General features: G+C 39.3%; 1 protein-coding gene across 2 annotated transcripts in view; it reads left to right on the forward strand.

The window, feature by feature from the left end:
* The window catches only part of MAP3K9 (mitogen-activated protein kinase kinase kinase 9), a 62,051-nt gene that overhangs the window by 29,352 nt on the left and 10,829 nt on the right, over positions 1-21,870 (forward strand). For both annotated transcript variants that reach the window (XR_005701318.1, XM_040067233.1), the window contains exons 4-10: positions 6,174-6,322; positions 9,739-9,914; positions 11,944-12,184; positions 13,383-13,505; positions 14,267-14,420; positions 19,957-20,069; positions 20,731-21,546. Coding sequence is in view for 1 of the 2 variants with exons in the window: in XM_040067233.1 (XP_039923167.1) it covers positions 6,174-6,322; positions 9,739-9,914; positions 11,944-12,184; positions 13,383-13,505; positions 14,267-14,420; positions 19,957-20,069; positions 20,731-21,546 (1,772 nt within the window). In the remaining variant the exon portion in view is untranslated. The remainder of the gene's footprint in view (positions 1-6,173; positions 6,323-9,738; positions 9,915-11,943; positions 12,185-13,382; positions 13,506-14,266; positions 14,421-19,956; positions 20,070-20,730; positions 21,547-21,870) is intronic.

Here is a 21,870-nt window from a genome sequence, read left to right on the forward strand (position 1 = left end):
GTGGGGGCTTTCATTTTCCTTACCTAGTTTTGCTGAATAGATAATGTATTGCCTTGTGATAAGTCTGTGAACTTGTACTTTGCACTCTAATAGTGTGGATAAAATTCTGACAGTGTAATTAAATGTGGTAGCCTGTAGCTAATCTGAGACTGATTGAGCAAGAACCAGGCTTTTATTTGGAGTGATGTCTGGCAGAAATGAAAATCTTAAAGCTGTGCACCCTTTCTGTGCACGTGATGATGGTACTGGTTTGTACTCAGCTTGTCAACCTCAAGTCTAAACTTGCTGTTCTCTGAAACAGTGCTGGGAAGGACTTTAAGGATAACCTGAGGGGAAGGGAAAGGGGGAACAGTTTTCCTGTAGTTGTAGCTTTACTAAGCCAGGCATGCTATGAACAGATCAGTTGCTGTTCTGTACCAGTATGAATTCATTTGAAAAAAGTCAAGAATTATTCAGTCGGTTGGTGAGTTTCATGAAGGTAGCACAAGTGCCTCTATACCTGTGCAAAAGTACCAGTTTGGTCATTGATTTAAGGGCTCTGAATCACTTAAGGACTGTAAATATCTGAAATTATTTGTTCATTTTTCAGAATACCTTATTTCTGCTTTTAAGATTCCTTTATCACTTTCTCTTTTTATTGTTACCAGTCTTCCCTTGAAAAGAGGTTGAGTTCCTGACAATACTCTCCCTTAAACAGAGAGTCATCACCATTAAGAGAACTTATATACTGTCTTTGAATAAGCCTTTTCTTTCTGGTGGCTAAAACATCTATTCATAGTTAAACAAGCTGAAAAGAAACATGTATGCAGAGGACAAATGCTTACCAGTGCAATCACTACTAGTCTGTCAATGATTATAAGCCCTAGATTTTACAAAAGCAGTCATGGACTTGTGTAATAAATCTGGTCCCCACCCAAGGATGCAACCTGAAATTCTTAACAGGATTAACTTTTTTATCCTATTAGACTTGCCCCTCCTCTTGTCCAGTTCAACCACTGGGTTAATCACTGGAGTCATAGGGGGTTTTTTTGCCTGACAACCTTCCAGTTAGTCTATGCAGCATCAACAGAATTGTCTCTAATATTCACAGACCCTTTTATTTCAATACCTTTTCTTTAAAGCTTATTAGAATAGTACAGCTGGGCGAACTGTTGCTCAGCCTTTGAGCAAGAATCTTGTTCTGCTTGTGTTCTCACTGCACAAACAGGTAAAGAAGATGCATGCTAGGTCTGAAATTTCCTGAGTCAGTCTTATCGTAACTGACTGCTTCATCTTCTCAAAACATGTTTCGAGTTCCATTTAAAAAGCTCCGTTTACTCTAGAGTAGCGTTGGTAAAGAACTTTAAAAGAGTGAGGAATGGCCACACGTGGTATTTATCGCCAGTCTGGGCCACTCTGAAGTTTGTTCATAGTACCAGTATTTAGTAAATCTTGCTAGTGAAAACTTGTTGCTGTGAATTTTGCTGTGCTGTACCCACAGGCTCTACATATACAGTAGAAGCCTTGTGCTTATATTGCACAGAGGACAATGAAACTACAGTTTTATTTAAATAAGTCCTTTCCTGTAAATCTGTTATGTGTTTGCATTTGCTTTGGATTTACAGGAGTTAAGTTGAAGCATGGATATTGCAGCTCATCCAGTACTGTACACTAATGTTAGTAGGGATATAAATAAAATTTTCCTGTCATTTGGCTGTTTAAATATATTTCTTGCTTGCTGCGCACTGTTTTTTACTTGTGCTACTTAAAAGACAATCATACTGTCAGTAGTATTGGTATGTAGAATATAAAGGCACCATACAGCCTTCATCTGAGTTCTCTTTGTTCCTCAATTTAATGTTCTTAAGCTGTATCTACTTTGAGACCAGTGAAATAATTGGGAATTTAACTTCCATTTAGGAATGGAATACCAGCCTTAGCTAAAACCATCAGATTAGCAGATCAGGAGGTTTCAGGCATTCAGTGCTGGGTGTAGAAACTTTGGTCATTGGAATATTTTGTTTTAATCAAGTGTTGGTCGAGCATTTCCACAACTGACCACTTGTAGGCTTCTGCAGTTTTCTGTGTGTAATGAAGCACTGTCAACACTTCAGTACCTGGCAGATAAGAGCTGACTAGCAATATTAGGAGAAACTTGTTTGGGAGAAGCACATGTTACTGATTGTTGTGAAATGGGCAGGAAGGGTCATCTCTGGAACTGCCAGTTCATTAACATGCAAAATGCCAGCTGTTAATAGCCATAAAAATGTCATGAAGTCTGGGGGTTTTTTTCCTTAACAAAAGTCGTATTCTAGTTTCTGTTTGAACTGGGATCTCTTTGTTGGGCTGATAATTCCTTCCTCATGCAAAGTGTTGAACCTCGGGAAATGGATAAGAGAAGCCTATGGTACAAGTGCCATGGAACAGTCCCAGTGAGAAAAAATTACTTGTTTGTTAAAAGTTCACAGACTAACAAGGGAGGTGGCAAAATCACATGTGAAATCCTGCAGACCTCCAGCCTCCCTTGCCCTGAAAATCCAGCGAGTAGGATTGAACCTGATGTTAAATGGCTTAAGGGATTACTGGATCACTGAAAGATGGTTAATTATTCACACAAGTGTCAGTTGACTTGGATGCATGGGTTGTGTCACATGGTTCATTTCGTAATTAAAGGCCAAAAATTTCTACTAGCTGCTGGAAAAATAAATGAGCTTGATTACTTTCTCCCCACTGAGAATGAGTAGAGGCCCTTGTTTCTTTCTTTCTATGCCTTTTTTTGTGTAAGTCTTCTGATCTGGCTTTTTCCTTTGTACTTCCCAACCTTCTGTGTGGGAGTTAATAGGAAAACACTTTGTTCAGCACCTCTCTTGGTGTTTATTCACTTGGGATTATTGTTCAAGTGCCACAGAGCAGTATTCCTCAGTTCTATGGAAGCAATATTCTCAGCAATGAAGTCTAAGTATAGTGGCATTGAGTTTTGTCAGAAGCAAAATGACCTTTCTTGCAATATGCACTTTTAGTGTCTCATAGAAGAAACACCAGTCTGTCTATTCCTTTTTCCTTTAGAAGTTACCCTGTAGAAGATGTGCTTTGAGCACATCAGTAGTGCCTTATCCAATACTAGTGTTAAAGTAATAATATACTCTTTGATAGATTTTACTACCTTCTACTATCAACAGTCATATCCAAACTGAAAATTAACATGAGTGATCAATCAGATTTAGACAGTCCAAATATACATTCAGTTCAATTTTTATTTTCTTTGAGTGTTTTATAAATCCTAGAAGGTTAAAAGGAAAACGGAAGCTCTTTAGACTCTAGTTTTGGGGTTTCTTTCAGATAATGCTCTTGGGACAGTAAGAAATAATAAATTATAATATCAAGAGTGTGAATTACATAAGAAAAAAGCAAAAGATTGTGTAGGTCAAAAAATAGTATATTCTCCTTCATAAAGTACAATTGCTGTGTTAGCAGCAAAGGTTGAATCTTTAATGACTAAAATCCTTTATCTAAGTAGGAATAGTGCTAAGTACTGTCCAACTAAGGTAACAGCAGTTACAGTGAATGTTAAAGATGTGATGGGGTAGAAAGGAGATCACTGGAGTATAGTTTGTGATAATGTACTCCCAAATGGGTAGGGAAATTGTTGCTTTAAAAAAAGAAAAGCTTAATATTTTAGCTTCAGACTCTTTCCTGGAGCAGCTATTTAAGGAGCTTGTAGGAAGAGAAGCAATTTTTCATTTGGTCTTCAGGTGTGCTTAGGAGGCCTTCAAGGTTATACAGTATGACATGGTCCAAATATATGTATACTTAGATTTTATATCTTTGCAAGGAAAATTAAGAAAAATTAGTCTGTTACAATAATGTTTAGTCTCAGGATTATTGACAACATTGGGAATCTTGTGTAACAACAACAAAAGGAGAATATGCAACATGGATATCTTTTAAGGATGCTGTTAAAGCTCTGAATGAGTGTTTGGGAAGTGCTTTAAAAGAATGAAGAACAGTATAGAAAAGACGATTGAAAGACATCTTTTAAAATGCTCAGTCTGTATCCAAATGAGGAAAATTGAGCTCTGTCAAGTTGAACATAAAACAAAGAAGATAAAGGGATTTTGAGGAGAGTCTTCTTAAAGCATAAAACCAAATCCCTTGCTTTCAAATGCAGCACAGTTGAGAACCCTACAGGAGAACATAACAACCCAGAGGTGAGCGAAATGGGAATGCAGAGAAGATAAGGCTATGCCAGAGAAAAACCTCAGTGTTTTGTGTCTGCCAGAGCACAGCAGAGCAAAGAGGCATTTTCAGCTGAAAATGTATCTTTAAGGGAGTCAAACCTGGAGGACATCTTACTGAAGTAAAATTCACAGAGGTGCTAAAACTGACTGATAAAATGAGCAGTAACAATTCCCGAGATTTACAGTAACACCCAAGATTTCTACAAGAACATGAGAGTCAGCTGAGTTAATAATAGCTGTGCTGTGTAATCCGTTGCTTAAAGCTGGTGTAGTACCAGAGAAATGGAAGGCAGCAGATGTGGTGGCAGGTCTTGAAAGAGCTTCCTGAGTATTAGCATAGTATGATCTTGAGTTCTTCTCAATGGTAGAAACAGCACTAAAGAGCAGAGAGCTGGTGGACATGTGAGCATACCTGGGGAAGAGTCAGCTTTTGTAGAAGAAAATATAATACCGTAGGAAAAGTGAAAATGCTTGAAGGAGATGCTGAATATATGGATAAGTGGTGAGATTTCTTCTACTGTATTTGGATTTTTAAAGACTTTAAGCAGAATCTTTCATCATAAGGTTTTAAATAAAGTAAATTGCTATGGGAAAAGAGAACAAGTCTTTTCCCCATCATTTAATAAATTCTTAATTACTAAAGGAATAAATCAGTTTTATTGGTGGGGAATTCTGTGTTCAACACAATCATAAGTGATTTGAAAAAAAAAACCAATTAATGGTTAGGTAGCATGGTTGATGATACTCAGGATAAGAAATATTAATCTACTGCAGAGAGATGAGGAAAAGTTTTACTATAATGAATGATAAAATAGATGGTACAATATAATAATAAATAATACAAAGTATTATATAATAAATACAAAATAGTACCCATGTGAGAATTTCATATGTGCAATTTATGGGCTCTAAATTTTACTATTGTGATTCAGTAAAAACACATTGGAGCTACTATGGATAACTTAGCTCATTTTGTAAAGAGTGAGAATGGCAACTGGCAAATGAAAATTTATTAGGAAAGAAAGAAAACAAGCATTACCATTAGTGCCTCTCCCCATATCTTTAAAACTTTGTGATTTTGCTTATTCCAACAGATGTCAAGGTCAATGCAAGATATGAAATGGCTTCTGTTCAGGATAGTAACTAGATTAGGATTTAGCTAGATTAGGATTTGGGGGTCTGGAAAGATGATGAGTTAGGCAGGAGGTATGGGAGCCTGTGAAATCATGGACAGCATGGAAAGAGCTAATAGGGAACATATGTTTACTCTTTCTTGTATTGAAAGAACTACAGGGAAGCCAATGAAATTACCAAGTGACAAGCTCAAAACACCTACACAGAAGTATTTTTTGGCAATACATAATTAAATTTGTGGAGTTCACTACCACAGAATATAATGGATGGTAAATGGGTTCAGAAGAGACTGAGATCAATGGAAGAAAAAACTGTCAGGTCACCAAGTATGAAGAAACAGAAAAAATATTCTGAGGTTATGTTTGTCATCATATATTTTTGGGGAGAACAGTCTTGGACCTATTTCCATAACTTCACAGTCAGTATTTCGTAGAACATCTTAAGATGACAACCTAATTCTGCAGAAGTATTTTTTACTTATTTTAAGACATCACAAGCCACCATCAAGCCTTCTTCATATTTTTTTGTATTTTGAGAGACTCTGGTTTGAAACTAAATTAGAAGATTTATGGTTTCCAGATTGTTCCCAGTTTCAGAGAGAAAATTATTTTTGCCTAAAAGGTGAAAATGTCATCTTATTTCAGAGTTATTAAAAAAAGCAGGTAAAATATGGCAGATCACCAGCTTGGCATTCATGATAAGCTTGTCCTGCAAACTGCAATTTCTTAATGTACCAAACTCCCAGGTTCAGTTATCTTGTTGCTTAACAAAGACCGTGTTAAAGTAGAACACCTATTCTCTTTTTTGTTTCCTTCCTGATAGCTATGGTGTGCTGCTTTGGGAGCTGCTAACGGGAGAAGTACCATTCCGAGGAATTGATGGTCTTGCAGTAGCATACGGTGTTGCTATGAATAAGCTTGCCCTCCCAATCCCTTCCACGTGTCCTGAGCCTTTTGCCAAACTCATGGAAGGTAAGCCAGCTGTGGTGTGAGGGTGGTCTGTGCTGTTTCTAGAGTGCTGTTGAGCATGGCCTCTTTGTGTTGGTTTTGTTACCTAGGAGCACGGATTTCTGCAGTGGCTTCATTCAGTGGTGCAGGTTATTGTGGAAGCCAGGCCTGGCTGTTACTGTGCTGTAGAGGGTAGTCTGCTACAGTAGACAGTCAGTCTACTACCGGAATAATGAATGAGATTTTTTTTATCAACTGGCTTTATAGGAAAACAGGAGCTGTTGCTGTCATCTAGTAGCAAGGACTTACCAATACCAGCACTTCACATATTTTGGTCTTGTTTGAAGTCTTTAGCTTCTTTTAAAATTCATAGCTTGAACATCTTGCTAGTAGTGTCAGATTGATTTGAAATGAAACTTGATCCTACTGCCATTTAAGGGAGAGGGTTAAAATGTGGCTTTGACATTCCAAAACAACCCGTATTTTCAGTCAGAATGATGTGATTTTCTGCTTTGTCTGTGGAGGTAGTTCATGCCCAAGGTGAGCCACAGAGAGGTGGAAGAAATACAGGAGTTAGTGATCAGAGCTGTTGCAGTTATTGAAAAGGATTGTGTGAGGTAGTTTTTGGATGTACTTATGTGACCTGATCTGCTGGACATTGAAACTACTTTCATGTCTCCTGAGCTTCAGTTGTTCCTCCGTCCCTTTTTCCCTCCCTCTCTCCTGCCCCCTCTTTCTTTTCCTTACCTTCAGTATTTTTGTCAGTGTACCTATTCCCAAGGATTTCTAGGTGTTTATATGTAATAAGCATTTTATACCTATCTGGCAGAAAAGAAAACAAGACAAAGAGAAATCAAACTTGGTTTATAGTCTTGGTGAGCAAAGAGTGAGTCTCAACATAGAACTGATACTCTGTGGCCTCTGGTGGTACTTTTAACCTCAGGAAGAAGATATGAGTCATGAAGATAATGTTTCTGATGGATTTATTGTTTTTGCTTTTGGAATTCTTTTGCATTTTGCTGGTCTTTTCTTTAGGTTACAGGCTTCGGTTAATTTAAAGTAAGTAATTTCACGTATGTTCTGCTAAACAAGAGCTACCCTACTGGATAGTAAACAATAGAGTTGCAGGTAGAGTAGCTTGAAGGCAGTGTAAAGTGAGAAACTGAATCTGAAAGAGTTGATGAAACTACCAGCTCAGTGTTGTTCCAGGTAGTTTATTCTGATATGCTTTCCTGAATTTCTTAACGATAAGTGAGGATTTTAAAATAATGCCCTCTATTGGGAAGGTTAGGTAGAGGCATATGTCCGGAGCCTGAACCCAGCAGCACCGGGGTGAGCGCCCACGTGGCTTTGGAACACTTGGCTTCTCCGTGTGCAGGCCGAAGATGAGAACAAAAGAACCCAATTACTTTCTGCCCCTTCACCAAAGCTGTTTTTCGAACGGGCTGTTTCCCATCTCGGGTGAACTCTTCTTCCTCTAATGCTGCTTTTACTTTTGAATTACTGCCATGGTGGTCTTCACTGAGACAACAAAGCTGAACTTTCGCTCTTCACAGAAAAGAGTTATATGTTACAACTGTCCTCATTAGTGCAAATAATGGCTGATCTAGGCCTGGGAAAATAAAAGCCACGGGCCACCTGCTAGTTATCCTGTTCACTCATTCATGCATTTGGCTGGCTGCAGCATTTTGTTTTACTTTGGGTCATGTTTGCTTTGCCATGCTTAAAACCTGAGGTAAAGAGACAGGGATTATGGCACTGACAGTCCAGCTGTAACACCCATTGCTACTAATTGGCCAGCAGCAGGGGATCATCAGAGCACTCTTTATTTAACATCTTCAGTTCTCTATTTTGATAAAAGAAGCAAATTAAAAGCCATAAATACAAATGCGTTCCAGCATGGAACCTGTTGATACCCACAGTTTTGAAAACAGAACCTCTTTGCAAAAATCTCAGTAATGCTAAAATGAAAGGAAAGAACCAAGCCTTGGCTGTTGCAAGGTTTTGTGAAGTGATTTTTATTTTTAATTACATCTACCCCTCACTGTACTTCAGTCCACAAAACTGATGGGTGAATGAATGTCCTTTAGGACATCACCTAATACTTTTTAAGCATGTTCCCTTTCCTTCTGACTTCAAGGTCAGAAGAACTTTCAGTACATTTTTATAACTCTTGCCTTGTGCTGCAGTAATATGTGTCTTAAGTCCAGTGGCCATGTGGAGCAATGCTGTATGATGAGAGAGACCCACATGTTAGTTACTTCCATTCATGCAGAAAAGCCGTATTCCCTACAAATACGTGTGAATGTAAAGTTTTTCTGTTTGGTTGCTCTGGAATTTGAGCATCTACTGGTACTAAAGAGAGAAAGGACATTTGCTGAACAAGAACCTGTGTAAGTGCTGGTGCAGGACAACATAGAATGAAGTAGTAATTTTTTCTGCCAGAGTAGAAATGAGGGGCAAGGAAGAGAGAGGACTGAATGAGTGCAAATTTCCTATTCAAAAGTGTTGTTAAATAAAATGTTTTGATGTAATGGTTTGGGGGATTGTTTGTAGTTTGAGGGATGACTTCGTACTATTTTCTGTTTCTGTTTTCTGTATTCAGTTCCCATCACTGTAAAACATTGCCTTTTGTACTGTTGCTTGAGTTGCCTTATGTGGTAAGATGGCTACCTTCAGTTATGTGTTTTTACAGCTTTGTAATTGCCTGAATAATTACATTAGATTGTAAATGAAAACAACTTGCTTTTCTGTGGTTTCTCCTAAAAGCAAAAGAAAAATATCTGATTAATTGTCTCTCAAATAATAAAAAAGGACTTGTAAAAATAGGAGAACTCCAGGTGCACAGTTTGATGTCATTATTTATTGAATCTTCTATTTTCACACAAGTTATGCCCAGTTTGCTTTGCAGGAGAGGTTTTCCATTCTGAGAAAAGATTCATAATGACTCAGCTTAGTATTAGAGTTTGGCATCAGGAAAAACCCTGATAGATATCCTCCTGCAGTATGGCCATTAACTCTGCAGCGTAACTATTATAAAAGAAGGGTTTGCAAAAGCCTTGCATAGTATTTCTACTCTGTGAATGCATACATGCATCTTCAAGCAAAATATTTAAGGGAACTATTTGTTATTTTCTAAAAGTGCTTTAAGGTGTAACCTTCTGTAAAATTAATAAATCTGTATTTTACTTGACATATTATTGCAATAGAACCTAGAGACCTAGGTAGTTAGGGATTTTAAGTGCTTTTATTGTACAAGCGTGAAAGCATGAATTCCATACTTGACAATAGTCAGTGCAAGTGGGCAGTGGGAGAGCTGGGGTAACACCAGTAGTGTGTATGCCACTCTTAGCCACTGGGGATCAGTAAAGTACTGCCCATCCTCTCAGACCTCCAGACTTAGAGATGCTTGACAGTTGTTTGTCTTTATTCTGTTCTAGATTGCTGGAACCCTGACCCACACTCACGACCTTCCTTTGCCACTATCCTAGACCATCTTACTGCCATAGAAGAGTCTGGTTTTTTTGAAATGCCCAAAGATTCCTTCCACTCCCTGCAGGAAGACTGGAAACAAGAGATCCAAGAGATGTTTGATCAGCTCAGAGCCAAAGAAAAGGTAAGTAGGGAGCAGTGCTTCCTGCTTGTGCTGTCTGGATTGTAATTTCCCCATTTCATAGTTCAAATGGGGATTGCTGTTTCGTGCGTCCCAGAGCTAATTTTGTCTGTGCTTTACTGGAGCTTGTATTAAGTCCCCGCATCAATGGCAGGTTGTGATGCACACAAGGGTGGAATGATGAGAGAAATAAATAGCCACATCCTGAGCTGCTAATCTTTCTAATATTGTAGTGAGCTTCCATTATACTCTGTGTAAATTGCTGTGATGAGTTAATTGTTTATTGCATTTGATAACTGTTTCACTATTAGCATCTTAATAGAGCAACCCAATGAAGACTATTAACAAATGTAGGAGGGGTAGTTTCAGCATATATATACTCTAGTTAACACTGTAGCTTTGGTTCTGCTGGGTTTGTGTTTTTCAAGCTTTTGAGCATAGACTATAATAAACATGAGTGCTACCAGGGGAAGGGTCCAGTATCTCCTATAACTGAAATCCTTCTGGGCAAATAGCAGGAAACAAAAATTGTAGGCAGGATTAAGAGGAGTGGTGACCATCAGCCTCGAAGGGAAGACATGAAAAAGCTGAAGTTTTCTTCAAGCAAGCTTGCAGAAAGCACAGCTTGCTGCATCTAATTTAAGGTCCTTACAGAGACTGTCTTTAGTTGTTGGTAAGAAAAACTGTAGCAGCACCAAAATCACTAGTGTAATAATACATTTGTAAGTTCACAGTCTTCTTGCCTGAAAGTAAACTCATAATATGCAGCTGTTTTGATTTGGGCTCAGAGGTTGGGTTGAGGAGGCAGAGAGAAGGAAAAGAAGACTTTGGGTTAGAGGAAAGAAGTCATCTTCTACAAGAATACTTAAAACATTTCTATTCACCTATTTTGGTAGCTTTTGGGAAAAATAAATTAGCTGATAGGCATTTCCTTGCTACTGTTGTCCCATGCCATAACTGTGTTGGAACAATTTTTGAAAACCAGGAACTTCAACAGACAAACAGCTAAGCAGTACTAACTACATTGCCCTCAGGCTGAGTACTGTATTCCTCTTTAGCAATGGGGAAATATTTTTATATGCTGTTCACTTAGTGAGTAAAATGTATCAAAGCTCCCTGGTGATGAGCCAGGTAACAATGACATTATTAAAAACATCTAAACTAAAATAAGATTATCTATCTGAGGTTTAACTGAAAAATTTCAGGTTTTGCCTTCTGCCCTGGAATTGGCCATCTGGAGAGAATTATTCTAAGTGCTGGATTCTTTTGTCCTTGTGGTGAGAGGCGAGGAGTGCAGTGGGATTTTGGGATTTCAAGGGCAGTTTCAGTTAATTTGTTCTATCAGCAAGGGATAGATCGAAAGGTTTGCCTTATGTGCCTTTGCCAGGACCATGTTGAGATGGCTTTTGAATATCTTCAAGGAGGGACACTCCACAACCTCTTTGGGCAACCTGTGCTAGTGCTCAGTAATGCAGTAAAAAAGTGTTCAGAGGGTGTCTCCTGTGTTTCAGTGTGTGCCTATTGTCTATTGTTCTGTCATTGGGCACCTCTGAAGAGGGCCTGGCTTTATCTTTTTTCCACCCTTCCCTCAGGTTTTCATGTACACTGGTAAGATCCCCCTTCACCCCGCCCAAGGCTTGTCTCTGTTAGGATGAACAGTCCCATCTCTCTCAGCCCTTTCTCATAGGAGAGATGCTCCAGTCTCTTAATCACCTTCATGATTCTTCATTGGACTCTCTCCAGTATGTCCATGTCTGTCTTGTACTGGAGAGCCTAGAATCTGATACAGGATTTCAGGTGTGGCCTCACAAGTGGTTACATCTGAATTTTAGTACTGGTACGAGGGGCCTTGAATGGCAAGCATTGAAGTCCTTGAGGATTGTTTTTGGCTCTCAGCTGAGCCTTTGACCAGTGTTTTTTGTGGTTCTGTGAGCGCAAGCCATTGAAGCTGTGCCTTCGGAACTGGTCACGTTAGTCTTAACCCACAGGTCGCAAGGTAGCCTTTTGTATCTGCCTTCTTATCTCCCTGCAGGAGCTGCGCACATGGGAAGAGGAGCTGACTCGTGCTGCTGTTGAACAGAAGAACCATGAGGAGCTGCTACGAAGGCGAGAACAGGAACTGGCAGAACGTGAGATTGACATCCTGGAAAGGGAGCTCAATATCATCATCCACCAGCTGTGTCAGGAGAAGCCTCGGGTCAAGAAACGCATGGGGAAGTTCAAGAGGAGCCGGCTCAAGTTAAAGGATGGCAATCATATCAGCTTGCCTTCAGGTTGGTGATGTGGTAGGCTGTGCCAGGTGAAATGGGAGCAACCTGTGGGTTTGATAGTTCCTTACTGCTGACCCTTACACATTAGAAAGGATTTGAGGTACTTCAGGAAAAACATGCCTCTTTGGGATCAATAAAGTAAATTTAATGCTCTTGTGGCTAGCATTAACCAAAGTTCCAAGAAGAAGGCCAGAAGTAAATTTGAAATGTTACATATTTGTTAGCCATTGGCTGTATATGGCTTACTGTAAAAATGTGGTGTTGCATTTAAACTTGTTAGTACTCAAAAGAATCCATTTTTTAAAGGCTATACATGGAAGATGATGGAGGTTCATGCTCAGAGAATATTGTACATAATGCTGCAGGAGAAATTATAATCTACTGGATTTTTTTGGTGTAGGAATCTAAAAATGATCAAAAATACATTCACAGCTGTGAGACTAAAGCCCTAGATTGCAAGTGCATATGTCAACTCCTATTAACATGGAAGGGACCTCTGGAAGAAATGTTAAATATTAGTAAGGTGTTGGCAAAGTCTCTCTTAAGAGTGAAGATGGTGATATTCAGAAATACTGAATCCTTAGCATTTCTACTGCAGATTCTTTATGGAGATTTAAATTTGTTAAAAAAACAGAAATAGGAGGTTTGTAAATCACCTAGTGCTCATCTTTACATTAGGGGTGATGACCTGCACTATACTCTTTGTTTTCTGGGAGACATTGGCTGTTCAGAAAAGAAATTATGATAAAATGTGTACGTTACCTCTGCCTTTCTTTAGGTCTGCAAGCACCTATTTTTGGTGGTGCTGAAGAAACTGAGAGGTAATGTGGAAGGATTCATATAGGGATATAATTTGGCATATCAGTTGACACAAGATCTATGTGTGTGTTTTATACATACACTAAGAAGATATATTTTCAGGGCTGTGAATGCACATCTTCGTTCTGAGTTCTCAGTGTGTACAATGGCAAATAGCAATTAGCTGTAAAACTTCATTTCTACATATATCCCGTAAGTTGCGCTTTGGAAGTTACTATAAATTATTATTTATTTTTTTCTTATATTAAAAAAAAGAGAGAATTTTAACGGTCTTTCTGTTGTGGTGGTGTTTTTTTGTTTGTTTGTTGGTTTGTTTTTTGTTTTTGTTTGTTTGTTTGGTTTGGTTTGGTTTTTTTTTTTTTTTCTTTTTCTCTCTAAACAGATTTTCAGCATAAATTCACTGTGCAGGCTTCTCCAACGATGGACAAAAGGAAAAGCTTGATCAGTAGCTGCTCCAGCCCTCCTGCAAGTCCTACCATTATTCCCAGACTCAGGGCCATACAGTGTAAGGAGCTCAATGTAGTATTGAATTTGGGAAATGTGCAGTCTGTCAGCGTGGTAAGATGCCAAGATTCCATATCTAGGACGGGGCTGTTAAAGAAAGTACCTAAAATGTTTGCCTTGTGCCTTTTATGTATGCATTTAGAGAGAAAAATGGAGTGTCTTGGTGATGCAGGGAGTATTACCTCCTTCAAGACTAAAACCATACTTACCCAAGTTCTTGAAATATACTGCTGTTTCTATCAAAAATATATACCTTAGGTGTACAAGTTAATTTAAAAAAAATATAATTTGTGGAGTAGATCTGGAAACATTGCTGCAGTGTATTAAGTTACTGTTTTAAGGAAATAAGAGCAAGGGCACTTGTCATGCAAATAGTGTTCCCGTAATAACACAGAAATAGGCAGACATGCATGTCTTAGAATTATGAAAGTTGTGTTAACTAATGTATAGTGTTTGTGTTGGATATCACAGCACTTGATAGTGCTTGGTGTGTTTGGTTTCAAACTGGTGGTTCTCTAAAGAAACTGGTGATGGAATAAAGCTGGAGAGGCTACCTATTCTTGAAGGGATTAGGGAATGTTTAATTTGGCATTTGGTTGTTAGATTTGTGTTGATAAATGGTCAGAATAATGGGAAAATCACTTTTATTACTATTCGTATTCTGGCCTATGTTTTATTCTTTCTGTTGCCGTGGAAACAATTCTTTTAATTTGTGTATCTGTTTTTCCTTCCCATTTTCCACTGTTCTTTCCCCTTGTGAAGTGACACCTGCTGAAAGCAGTAAAACATGGGGACGAAGCTCAGTCCTTCCAAAGGAGGAAGGAGAGGAAGAAGAGAAGAGAGGCCAGAAGAAAAAGGGACGCACCTGGGGACCAAGCTCACTTTGTCACAAGGAGCTAGGTGCAGGAGAAGAGGGGTAAGAGGGCCTGGAGGAAGACTCTTTTCCAGGTTAAAATTGCTCAGGAGCTGGCTCACAGGAGATTTGCCCATCTGCTTGCAAACACCTTTCTGCTTCTAAACTTCCTTCCTGTACCAGGGATGTTAGAGATTCAGAACAGTTTACAAAATTGTATTCAGTTCATTTGCTAGCAACTGATGTTTCACTGTCTGCTATTATGTTGTTAGGTGTATTTGTAAGCTGTCAAACTTCTTAGCTGTGCAAAACTCTCTGTCACAGGTTTTCTCTGTTTTAAGGCTCAGCTTTCTGTAGTTTCATATAATATCTGAAACAGCTTCTTTCTTACAATTCTCATACATAATTTTTTCTTGTCTTAAATGCTAGTACATAAAAAGTATCTGATAAAGCCAAGAAAATATCTTCTCTTCAGTCTTTTGAGAAGGACATGTACTTTGAGTGAATCAATCCTGAAAGTGATTTTTGCAGAAATACAGGTTGTACCTCTGTTTCTATAGGTTATTGTTTGGTGGGTTTTTTTTTTTCCTCCTTTGTGTCTGAATTATTTATACCAAGCCTCCAATGAATTGTTGCTGGAATGCTGCTTTAAACATAGGGCTATTTTTGCCTTCTAAAAGATTTGAATGTTTGGTAATTTTCAGTGGAGTTTGAGTGTGTCCCCCTGATAAATTGATGGTGTGACTCTTGCCATGTTTTTTAGCACGGAGTATAATATAGCTGGTTATAATCTTCATCTTTATAATTTTCATCTTTCATTTCGTGTTCAGGTGTGAAATGCCTGAAAAATAGATGTTTGCATAGTGCATCAATATTATAGTACCCTGCAAGAAGACCTGAATCTATTAAAATATGTTCTCTCTCTAAGATACTCAAGACATGTTGGCAGGACAGTATGGAGGAAGCTTCTTTGACTGCTGCCTGTGCTTCATCTATTCTACAAATGAAGGATAGGATAGCATTCTAAGGAATTAAAACAGATATCACTTTACAATCATTAATAAAAAGGTGGGAGATCACTGAAGCCAGAAAAAAACACTTCTACCTTGAAATCACATTCTTAGAATTCTGGGAATAGACCTCTTCCATTTTCTGTTCATTACTGTGCAGACTGAGGCGCTGACTGCTTTTGGGCACAGACAGCTGGAAAGGAGTTGCTTGCAAACTAGTTGCTCATAAAACTGTCCTGTTCTCTCTTCAACTGAGATGTTCTGTAGTACTCAGAATCTCTCCTAGGGAGATTTGATATGGATATTGCATTTTGCAGAGTGTTTGAAACATGAGCATGTTGCTGAGAGGGCAGTATGGGTAACATACAATGAACCCCTCCTTGCTGAGATCATGCCAGAATGCAAACTATGATTTAAAGGGGGTAGAGTTGCAGTAAATATTAGTAACTCAAAAGATAGTTCTTGCTATTTTTTAGTATTTTTAAATTCTTATTTTACAGGGTAAGGAGATAAAACTTCATTGAATAGTTAAGGTTGAGAAAGACCTTTAAGGTTGAGTCAAACCATTAACCTAGCTTCTACCATGTTCACCCGTAAATCATCTCCCCAAGTGCCACATCCCCACACCTTTTGAACATTTCCAGGGATGATGATTCCACCACTTTCTTGGGCAGCCTATTCCAATGCCTGATCACCCTTTCAATGAAGAAGTTTCTCCTAATACTTAATCTAAACGTTTCCTGGTGCAAATTGCCATTTCTCTTGTCCCATCACTTGTAACTTGGGTGAAGAGGCTGACCCCCACCTGGCTAGACCCTCCTTTCAGGGAACTGTAGACAATGATAAGGTCTCCCCCAGCCTCCTTTTCTGCAGGCTAAACAACCCCAGCTCTCAGCTGCCCTTCATATGAGTGACCCTTCCCCAGCTCCATTGCCTTTCTCCGAACATACTCCAGCTCCTCAGTGTCTTTCTTGTAGTGAGGGTCCCAGAACACCGGATTCGAGGTGCGGCCTTGCTGGCACTGAGTACAGAAGAATAATCACTTCCCTGCCAGGATGTCTTTGGCTTTCTTGGCCACCTGGGCACACTGCTGGCTTACATTCTACTGCCTGTTGACCAGCATCCCCAGATCCTTTTCTTCTAAGCAGCTTTCCAGCCGCTCATCCCCATTGATTGGCATGAGTAGCATTGCATGGGGTTGTTGTGACTGAAGTGTAGAACCCAACACTTCACCTTATTGTACCTTATACAACTGACCTTGATTCATCATCAATGCAGCTTGTCCAAATCCCTCTGCAGAGCCTTCCTGCCCTCCAGCAGATCAACACTTCCACCCAACTCGGTGTCACTGCAAACTGACTGAAAGTGCCCTCAATCCCCTCATCCACATCATTGATAAAGATATTAAACAGGGCCGACCCAAATATTGAACCCGGGGAAAATTGGGATAAAGTGAAGAGCTAAACTTAGGATAGAGAAGCCCAGTTCAAGTATTCTCCATAACGCTGTTCTGGTAGCAGAAGTGCTGGTGTTACTGCTGTTTATGGGACTTTGCGATCCACGGAACTTTTTATCTCCATAATTTTTATCACTTTCCATGTATTCTTCACAGGAGATAATTCCACTTTTTTTTCAAGAATAGCATTGTGAGAATTGCAGTGACCTATAATTAACATCAAGTAAAGGCAGTCATGAAAAGATGATACAGTGGTTATTCATACTTCTCGATTTATCTTTGAACACAAAGAATATGCACAGAAGGGTTTTGTGCTGAATTGCAGAGACTGGATGAAGCTCTATGTTGAACTAGTTCTGTGGCAGTTCAGTTGTGATCCTTCAGTGTATTCTCAAGGATATACTGTGAAGTTATAACTGTCTTTAAACTTGGCATTGATTAGTCACAGACTTACTATGGTATGGGTGGTGGTCACCCTGATTTTTGCACAGGTTGCTAATTTTATGGAAGGTGATAGTGAATGTGACTTAAAATCCTTTAGCAGTTATCTCTTAAAATCTTGCAAGCTAAATAGGGGTGAGCTTGGCAACAGGCGTTTTTTATTCACTCCAATATTGTATTAATGTCTTAACATTATTACAGAACGATATTGAGACACCGGACATGCTGTCTTACAGTTGTAGGGAAATTTTTTTGCAATTTTCTGAGCAAATAAACCTTGTCATCTTACCATTCCTAAAAAGGGGTGCCTTTGACTTCCCAGTAGAAAAAGGCAACAGGAAAGTGACTCAGTCGTAATACAAGAAAGTAAGTAAGAACCTTCTGGTTAGTTAATCTAAATAGATTACAGGTAAGAAGTCTTTAGGTTCCTGAGTTGTTATGTTGGTGATTTAAATATAGTTTTAGTGCTAGTGCTTTCAAATCATTGTCTTTCCTTAGGGCAATAGCAGACAATACTCCTCTAGTAGGAACATTCTCCAAGTCAGCATGTTTTGAATTGTTTTCAAATTCACCCACTGTTTAATGAAAATGATGTGCAGCAATCTTCTGGACAAGTCTTTGAGGTTTGCTTGTAATTTGGGGGGAAAAGAGAAGGAGCAAAAAGTAAAAGGGAAGGATGAAAATTTTATAACCTTAAGGCAAACATAGCAGGCCTTGAAATTATTCTGGTGGCTATTTATCTTCCTGTTCCAACTGAGCTGCACTTTGACAGTAACAGCAAATCTTCATTCTGTACTTTGCAAGGGAAGGTTGCTCTGAGAAACAAAGCAAACTAAGTTGAGTATGTGTTTTCTTAGCACTGGGGAAATCTCACCTTCCTCAGTAGTTGTCTACCCATATTGTAGGAGCTTTGAGATTCAGTTTTGGAGGTGTTCACACTGCTAATATGGTTTATTTTCGCTCACCAGCTTTCCCTTTATATGCATCTCTGTTTATAGTATGTGTCCTAGGTAGGCATGTTACACACCTGGGTAATTTAGATCCAACATATGTTATTTGGTGTGTTGTGTTACACAGCTGAGCATACTGTGGAGGGAGTAAATCAGAACACACTGAATCTCATGCCTGTAATAAAACCCTGTGGTTGTTTGTCTTGACAAATAGGGTTCAGTGCTGTGCTGTCTGGATTCAGGATGGCAGCAGGGTACTGCATGTGCAGTACTGCGGAGTGGTGAATGGGGATGGACTTGGAATGCAGTTGAGAACTGCACAGGATACTTTTAGTGTCATATCTATACTACAGTCATCAACCAACTGATCAAGTTTAGGTCCTGTGGCCTTGCTATTGCTGCAGTATATTTTGGTGACAAATACAGAATCTCTATTGGGTAGAGAGCAGAGGAAAAAGTTTTATACCAAGGCAAAAAAATACCCCAATTTAATAAATTTTTGAAATCCTGGAATTGCAGCTGTCTTAGAAATGCAGAATGATTCTGGTGGAAAATAAGAATCATGAGAGGTAACTTAGATATGGTTGTATTTCCCTTTCTCTTTAAGGGAATGATGGTAGTGAATTACGTCTTGCCAAAAAAAAATGCAAGCTAGTAATGCAGCTGGAAGAGATTTTTGAGTTTTCTGTTCTTTCAATAACAAGTCCATATTTTTGTGTGTCCAGTTGAGATATCTGCAGATAGTCTGAATTCTTTTTATTCCTTCCTTGTAATTTCTGCCTATCCTAAGTGTGTGTGGCTTTTCACCAACACTGTGATGTTTCATGTTGGAATTTGTGGAGAAAGGCACCAGATATTTTCCAGTTCAGACTATGTTGATAAATGAATAATAAAACTTTGAATATGGATATATCAGGAAGTTTTGCTGCTAATCAAAGTTGTTGACATGTCTGATATCATGAAACTAGTGCAGGATGATGATAATGAAAAGCTATTAATAGGGATTACTACTAACTTCAGGAGCCTGGTAACATAACTTTAGACACAGGTCAAAGTAGGGATTTGGGTTCTTCTCCTGGGCTTTTTGTGTTTGTAAGTAAAAGCAGCAATGATATGGTTTATAAGTTTAGTTGCCTTTTTTTCTGTAATCTAGAACTTATGCTTTTAACTGTACTTCAATACAGTGTTTTCTTTATAAGAAAAATATTGGGGTTTATAATACGGAGACATGGCTTTGTTGTGACAGTGACTTTAGTTTATCATTTTATTTGTCCTAGTGAGTGACATTTGAATTTCATTGTTCATTTGTGTTTCACATGAAAACATTTTTGGAGGTGTTTTCCCCTCCCCTTGCTGAGCAATTCGTTTTTTAACTGCCATGGTATGATTGATGGCAAAAAGAAATCATGATTTATTATGCCTTGATTTAAAAAGAAAATGTTTCATCTGATTTTTGTAGTGTTGCCTTCTATTATTCTGCATTCATAGCTTGTTAGTTATCAGCAGAGGCCTTTTGACTGCCCTAGTGTAACAAACAAGGAACGGACCTTTTTGCTTTATTTTTTATGTTTCAAAGTGCTATAAAGATATCACAAAATTTCTTGCTGTAGGGGAACTTCAGATCTATGTAGTTGAGATGGATACATGCATACCCTAAGTAGATCAATAGAGACTATATAAGGGGAGAATGGAAAGTGGTTGTGAGTATGGTACATTTTCTCACATCCTTCTACTATTTTCAGTCTGAAAGCTCTGGTAGAAGGATGCAAGCAGTGGTCATCCAGTGCACCGAATCTTGGGAAGATCCAGAGAACTGCACCTGCTTTTCCAGGATTCACCAGCTTAGCAGAGATGGGTAAAGGAATTCCCTGAACTTGGTACTGTTATCCCACTTCCATTCACGTTTCAATGAACCTCTTTCCTGACCTTCACCTCGTACCTTACAGCAATGTTTTCATTTTGTTTGGTGTCTGTTTTTCTTTTCTTCTTTGTCAAGTATCCACTTTCTCCTTCTGGATTTTCTTCTTGTTCACCTCACTGCTTGTGCTTCTCTCCCTCTGTCAAGCTAATGAGCTTCTGTTAATTCTCCTCTAGCTCCATGCTGTCTCTCAGCTCCTTTCCTGAATAATGATATTTACATATGCAGCACGCTTACACTTTCACTTGCAAGGAGCAATCCTTAAATTTTTTCTACCTTTTGCTTCTCGCTCACAAACACACAGATTTACTCTAGAAGTTATTGAGGCGTAGGTTGCCTTTGAAATGCTGTTCTGCAATTAATCTCAAGTGGTTGAATGCTTAGCTAATTTCTTGCACTTTGATAGTGTTTCCAGTTCCTTCTCTCAGCCTATCTTCTATGGAAACAATAGACTGTATTTGAGAGTTGATGAATGATGTTTGTGAGAACAGTTGCATCTTCTGAGGAGAAGGTTATTTTGAAGTGTGTTTGCAAGACCATAACATTTGCCAGTGAAAATGTTACGTTGACACGAAGTCTATTTTCATTTGCTTTCCAGATGATGAGGACAGCGAATGTTTTAATGGAGAGGGCAAAGCGCATCCTTCACCTGTGCACAATCAGTCATACCTCTGCATCCCATTTCAGAAGAATGAAGAGTGGGATGGCCCTTCTAGTGATGCCAATGAGGAGTCCACCCCGGTAAATTCTGCTACCAGTACCCCACAGCTGACACCCACCAACAGCCTCAAACGTAGCAGCTCCCACCACAAACGATGTGAGGTTGCATTGCTTGGCTGTGGAGCAGTGCTGGCTGCTGCAGGCCTGGGTTTTGATCTGTTAGAAGCAGGGAAATGTCAGCTGCTGATTGAGGAGGAGCCAGAGATGCCCAAGGAGGAGAAGAAGAAGCGTGACAGCATTTTTCAGCGTGCTGGACGCCCACGCAGGAGCACTAGTCCACCTTCCCGGAAGATCTTCAAGAAGGATGATCCCCTGTTGCTGCTAGGCGAGCCATCCACATCCCTCACCCTTCTTTCCCTGTCTTCCATTTCCGAATGTAATTCCACCCGGTCCCTGCTGCGCTCAGACAGTGATGAGATTGTGGTTTATGAGATGCCTGTCAGCCCAGTGACAGTCAAGGCTCCCTTGCCAGCCATTACAAACCCACTGGTCAACGTTCAGATCGAGAGGTTCAAACAAGACCCCAACCAGTCCCTGACTCCCACACACGTGACAGTCTCTTCCCACACCCAGCAAAGTGGACACAGGCGCACACCTTCTGATGGAGCCATCAAGGGGAGTGGACTGGTTGTCAATGGGTGCCCGACCAGTGGATGCCCTTCCAGTAGCTGTTTAACTGGAGCACTGGGAACAGGTAGGTTTTTGGCCATCTTCCTTTTCCTCTCCAGAATAATGACAGAAGCAGTACAATTACTTGTTGCTTATACATTCGTTGAGATAACCAGCCCACAAGAATTGTTTGTGGAAGTTATCTTTACACAAATAGCTAACAGAATAATGCAGTAATGCTTTTGGTTCCAGCACCTTCAGATTGCCATAATCTTGAAGACACAGAGTTTGTAGATTCTGAATGGAACCTTTCTGCTTTGAATATGTTTTTGCATTGTACATACAATAAACTAAAATCTGTGGGAACCACTTAGCAGTGACATCTAACATGTTTTTCCCTCTTCTCTTA

The sequence above is a fragment of the Hirundo rustica genome, chromosome 6, assembly GCF_015227805.2.
Source record: "Hirundo rustica isolate bHirRus1 chromosome 6, bHirRus1.pri.v3, whole genome shotgun sequence".
Taxonomy (NCBI): Eukaryota; Metazoa; Chordata; class Aves; order Passeriformes; family Hirundinidae; genus Hirundo; species Hirundo rustica.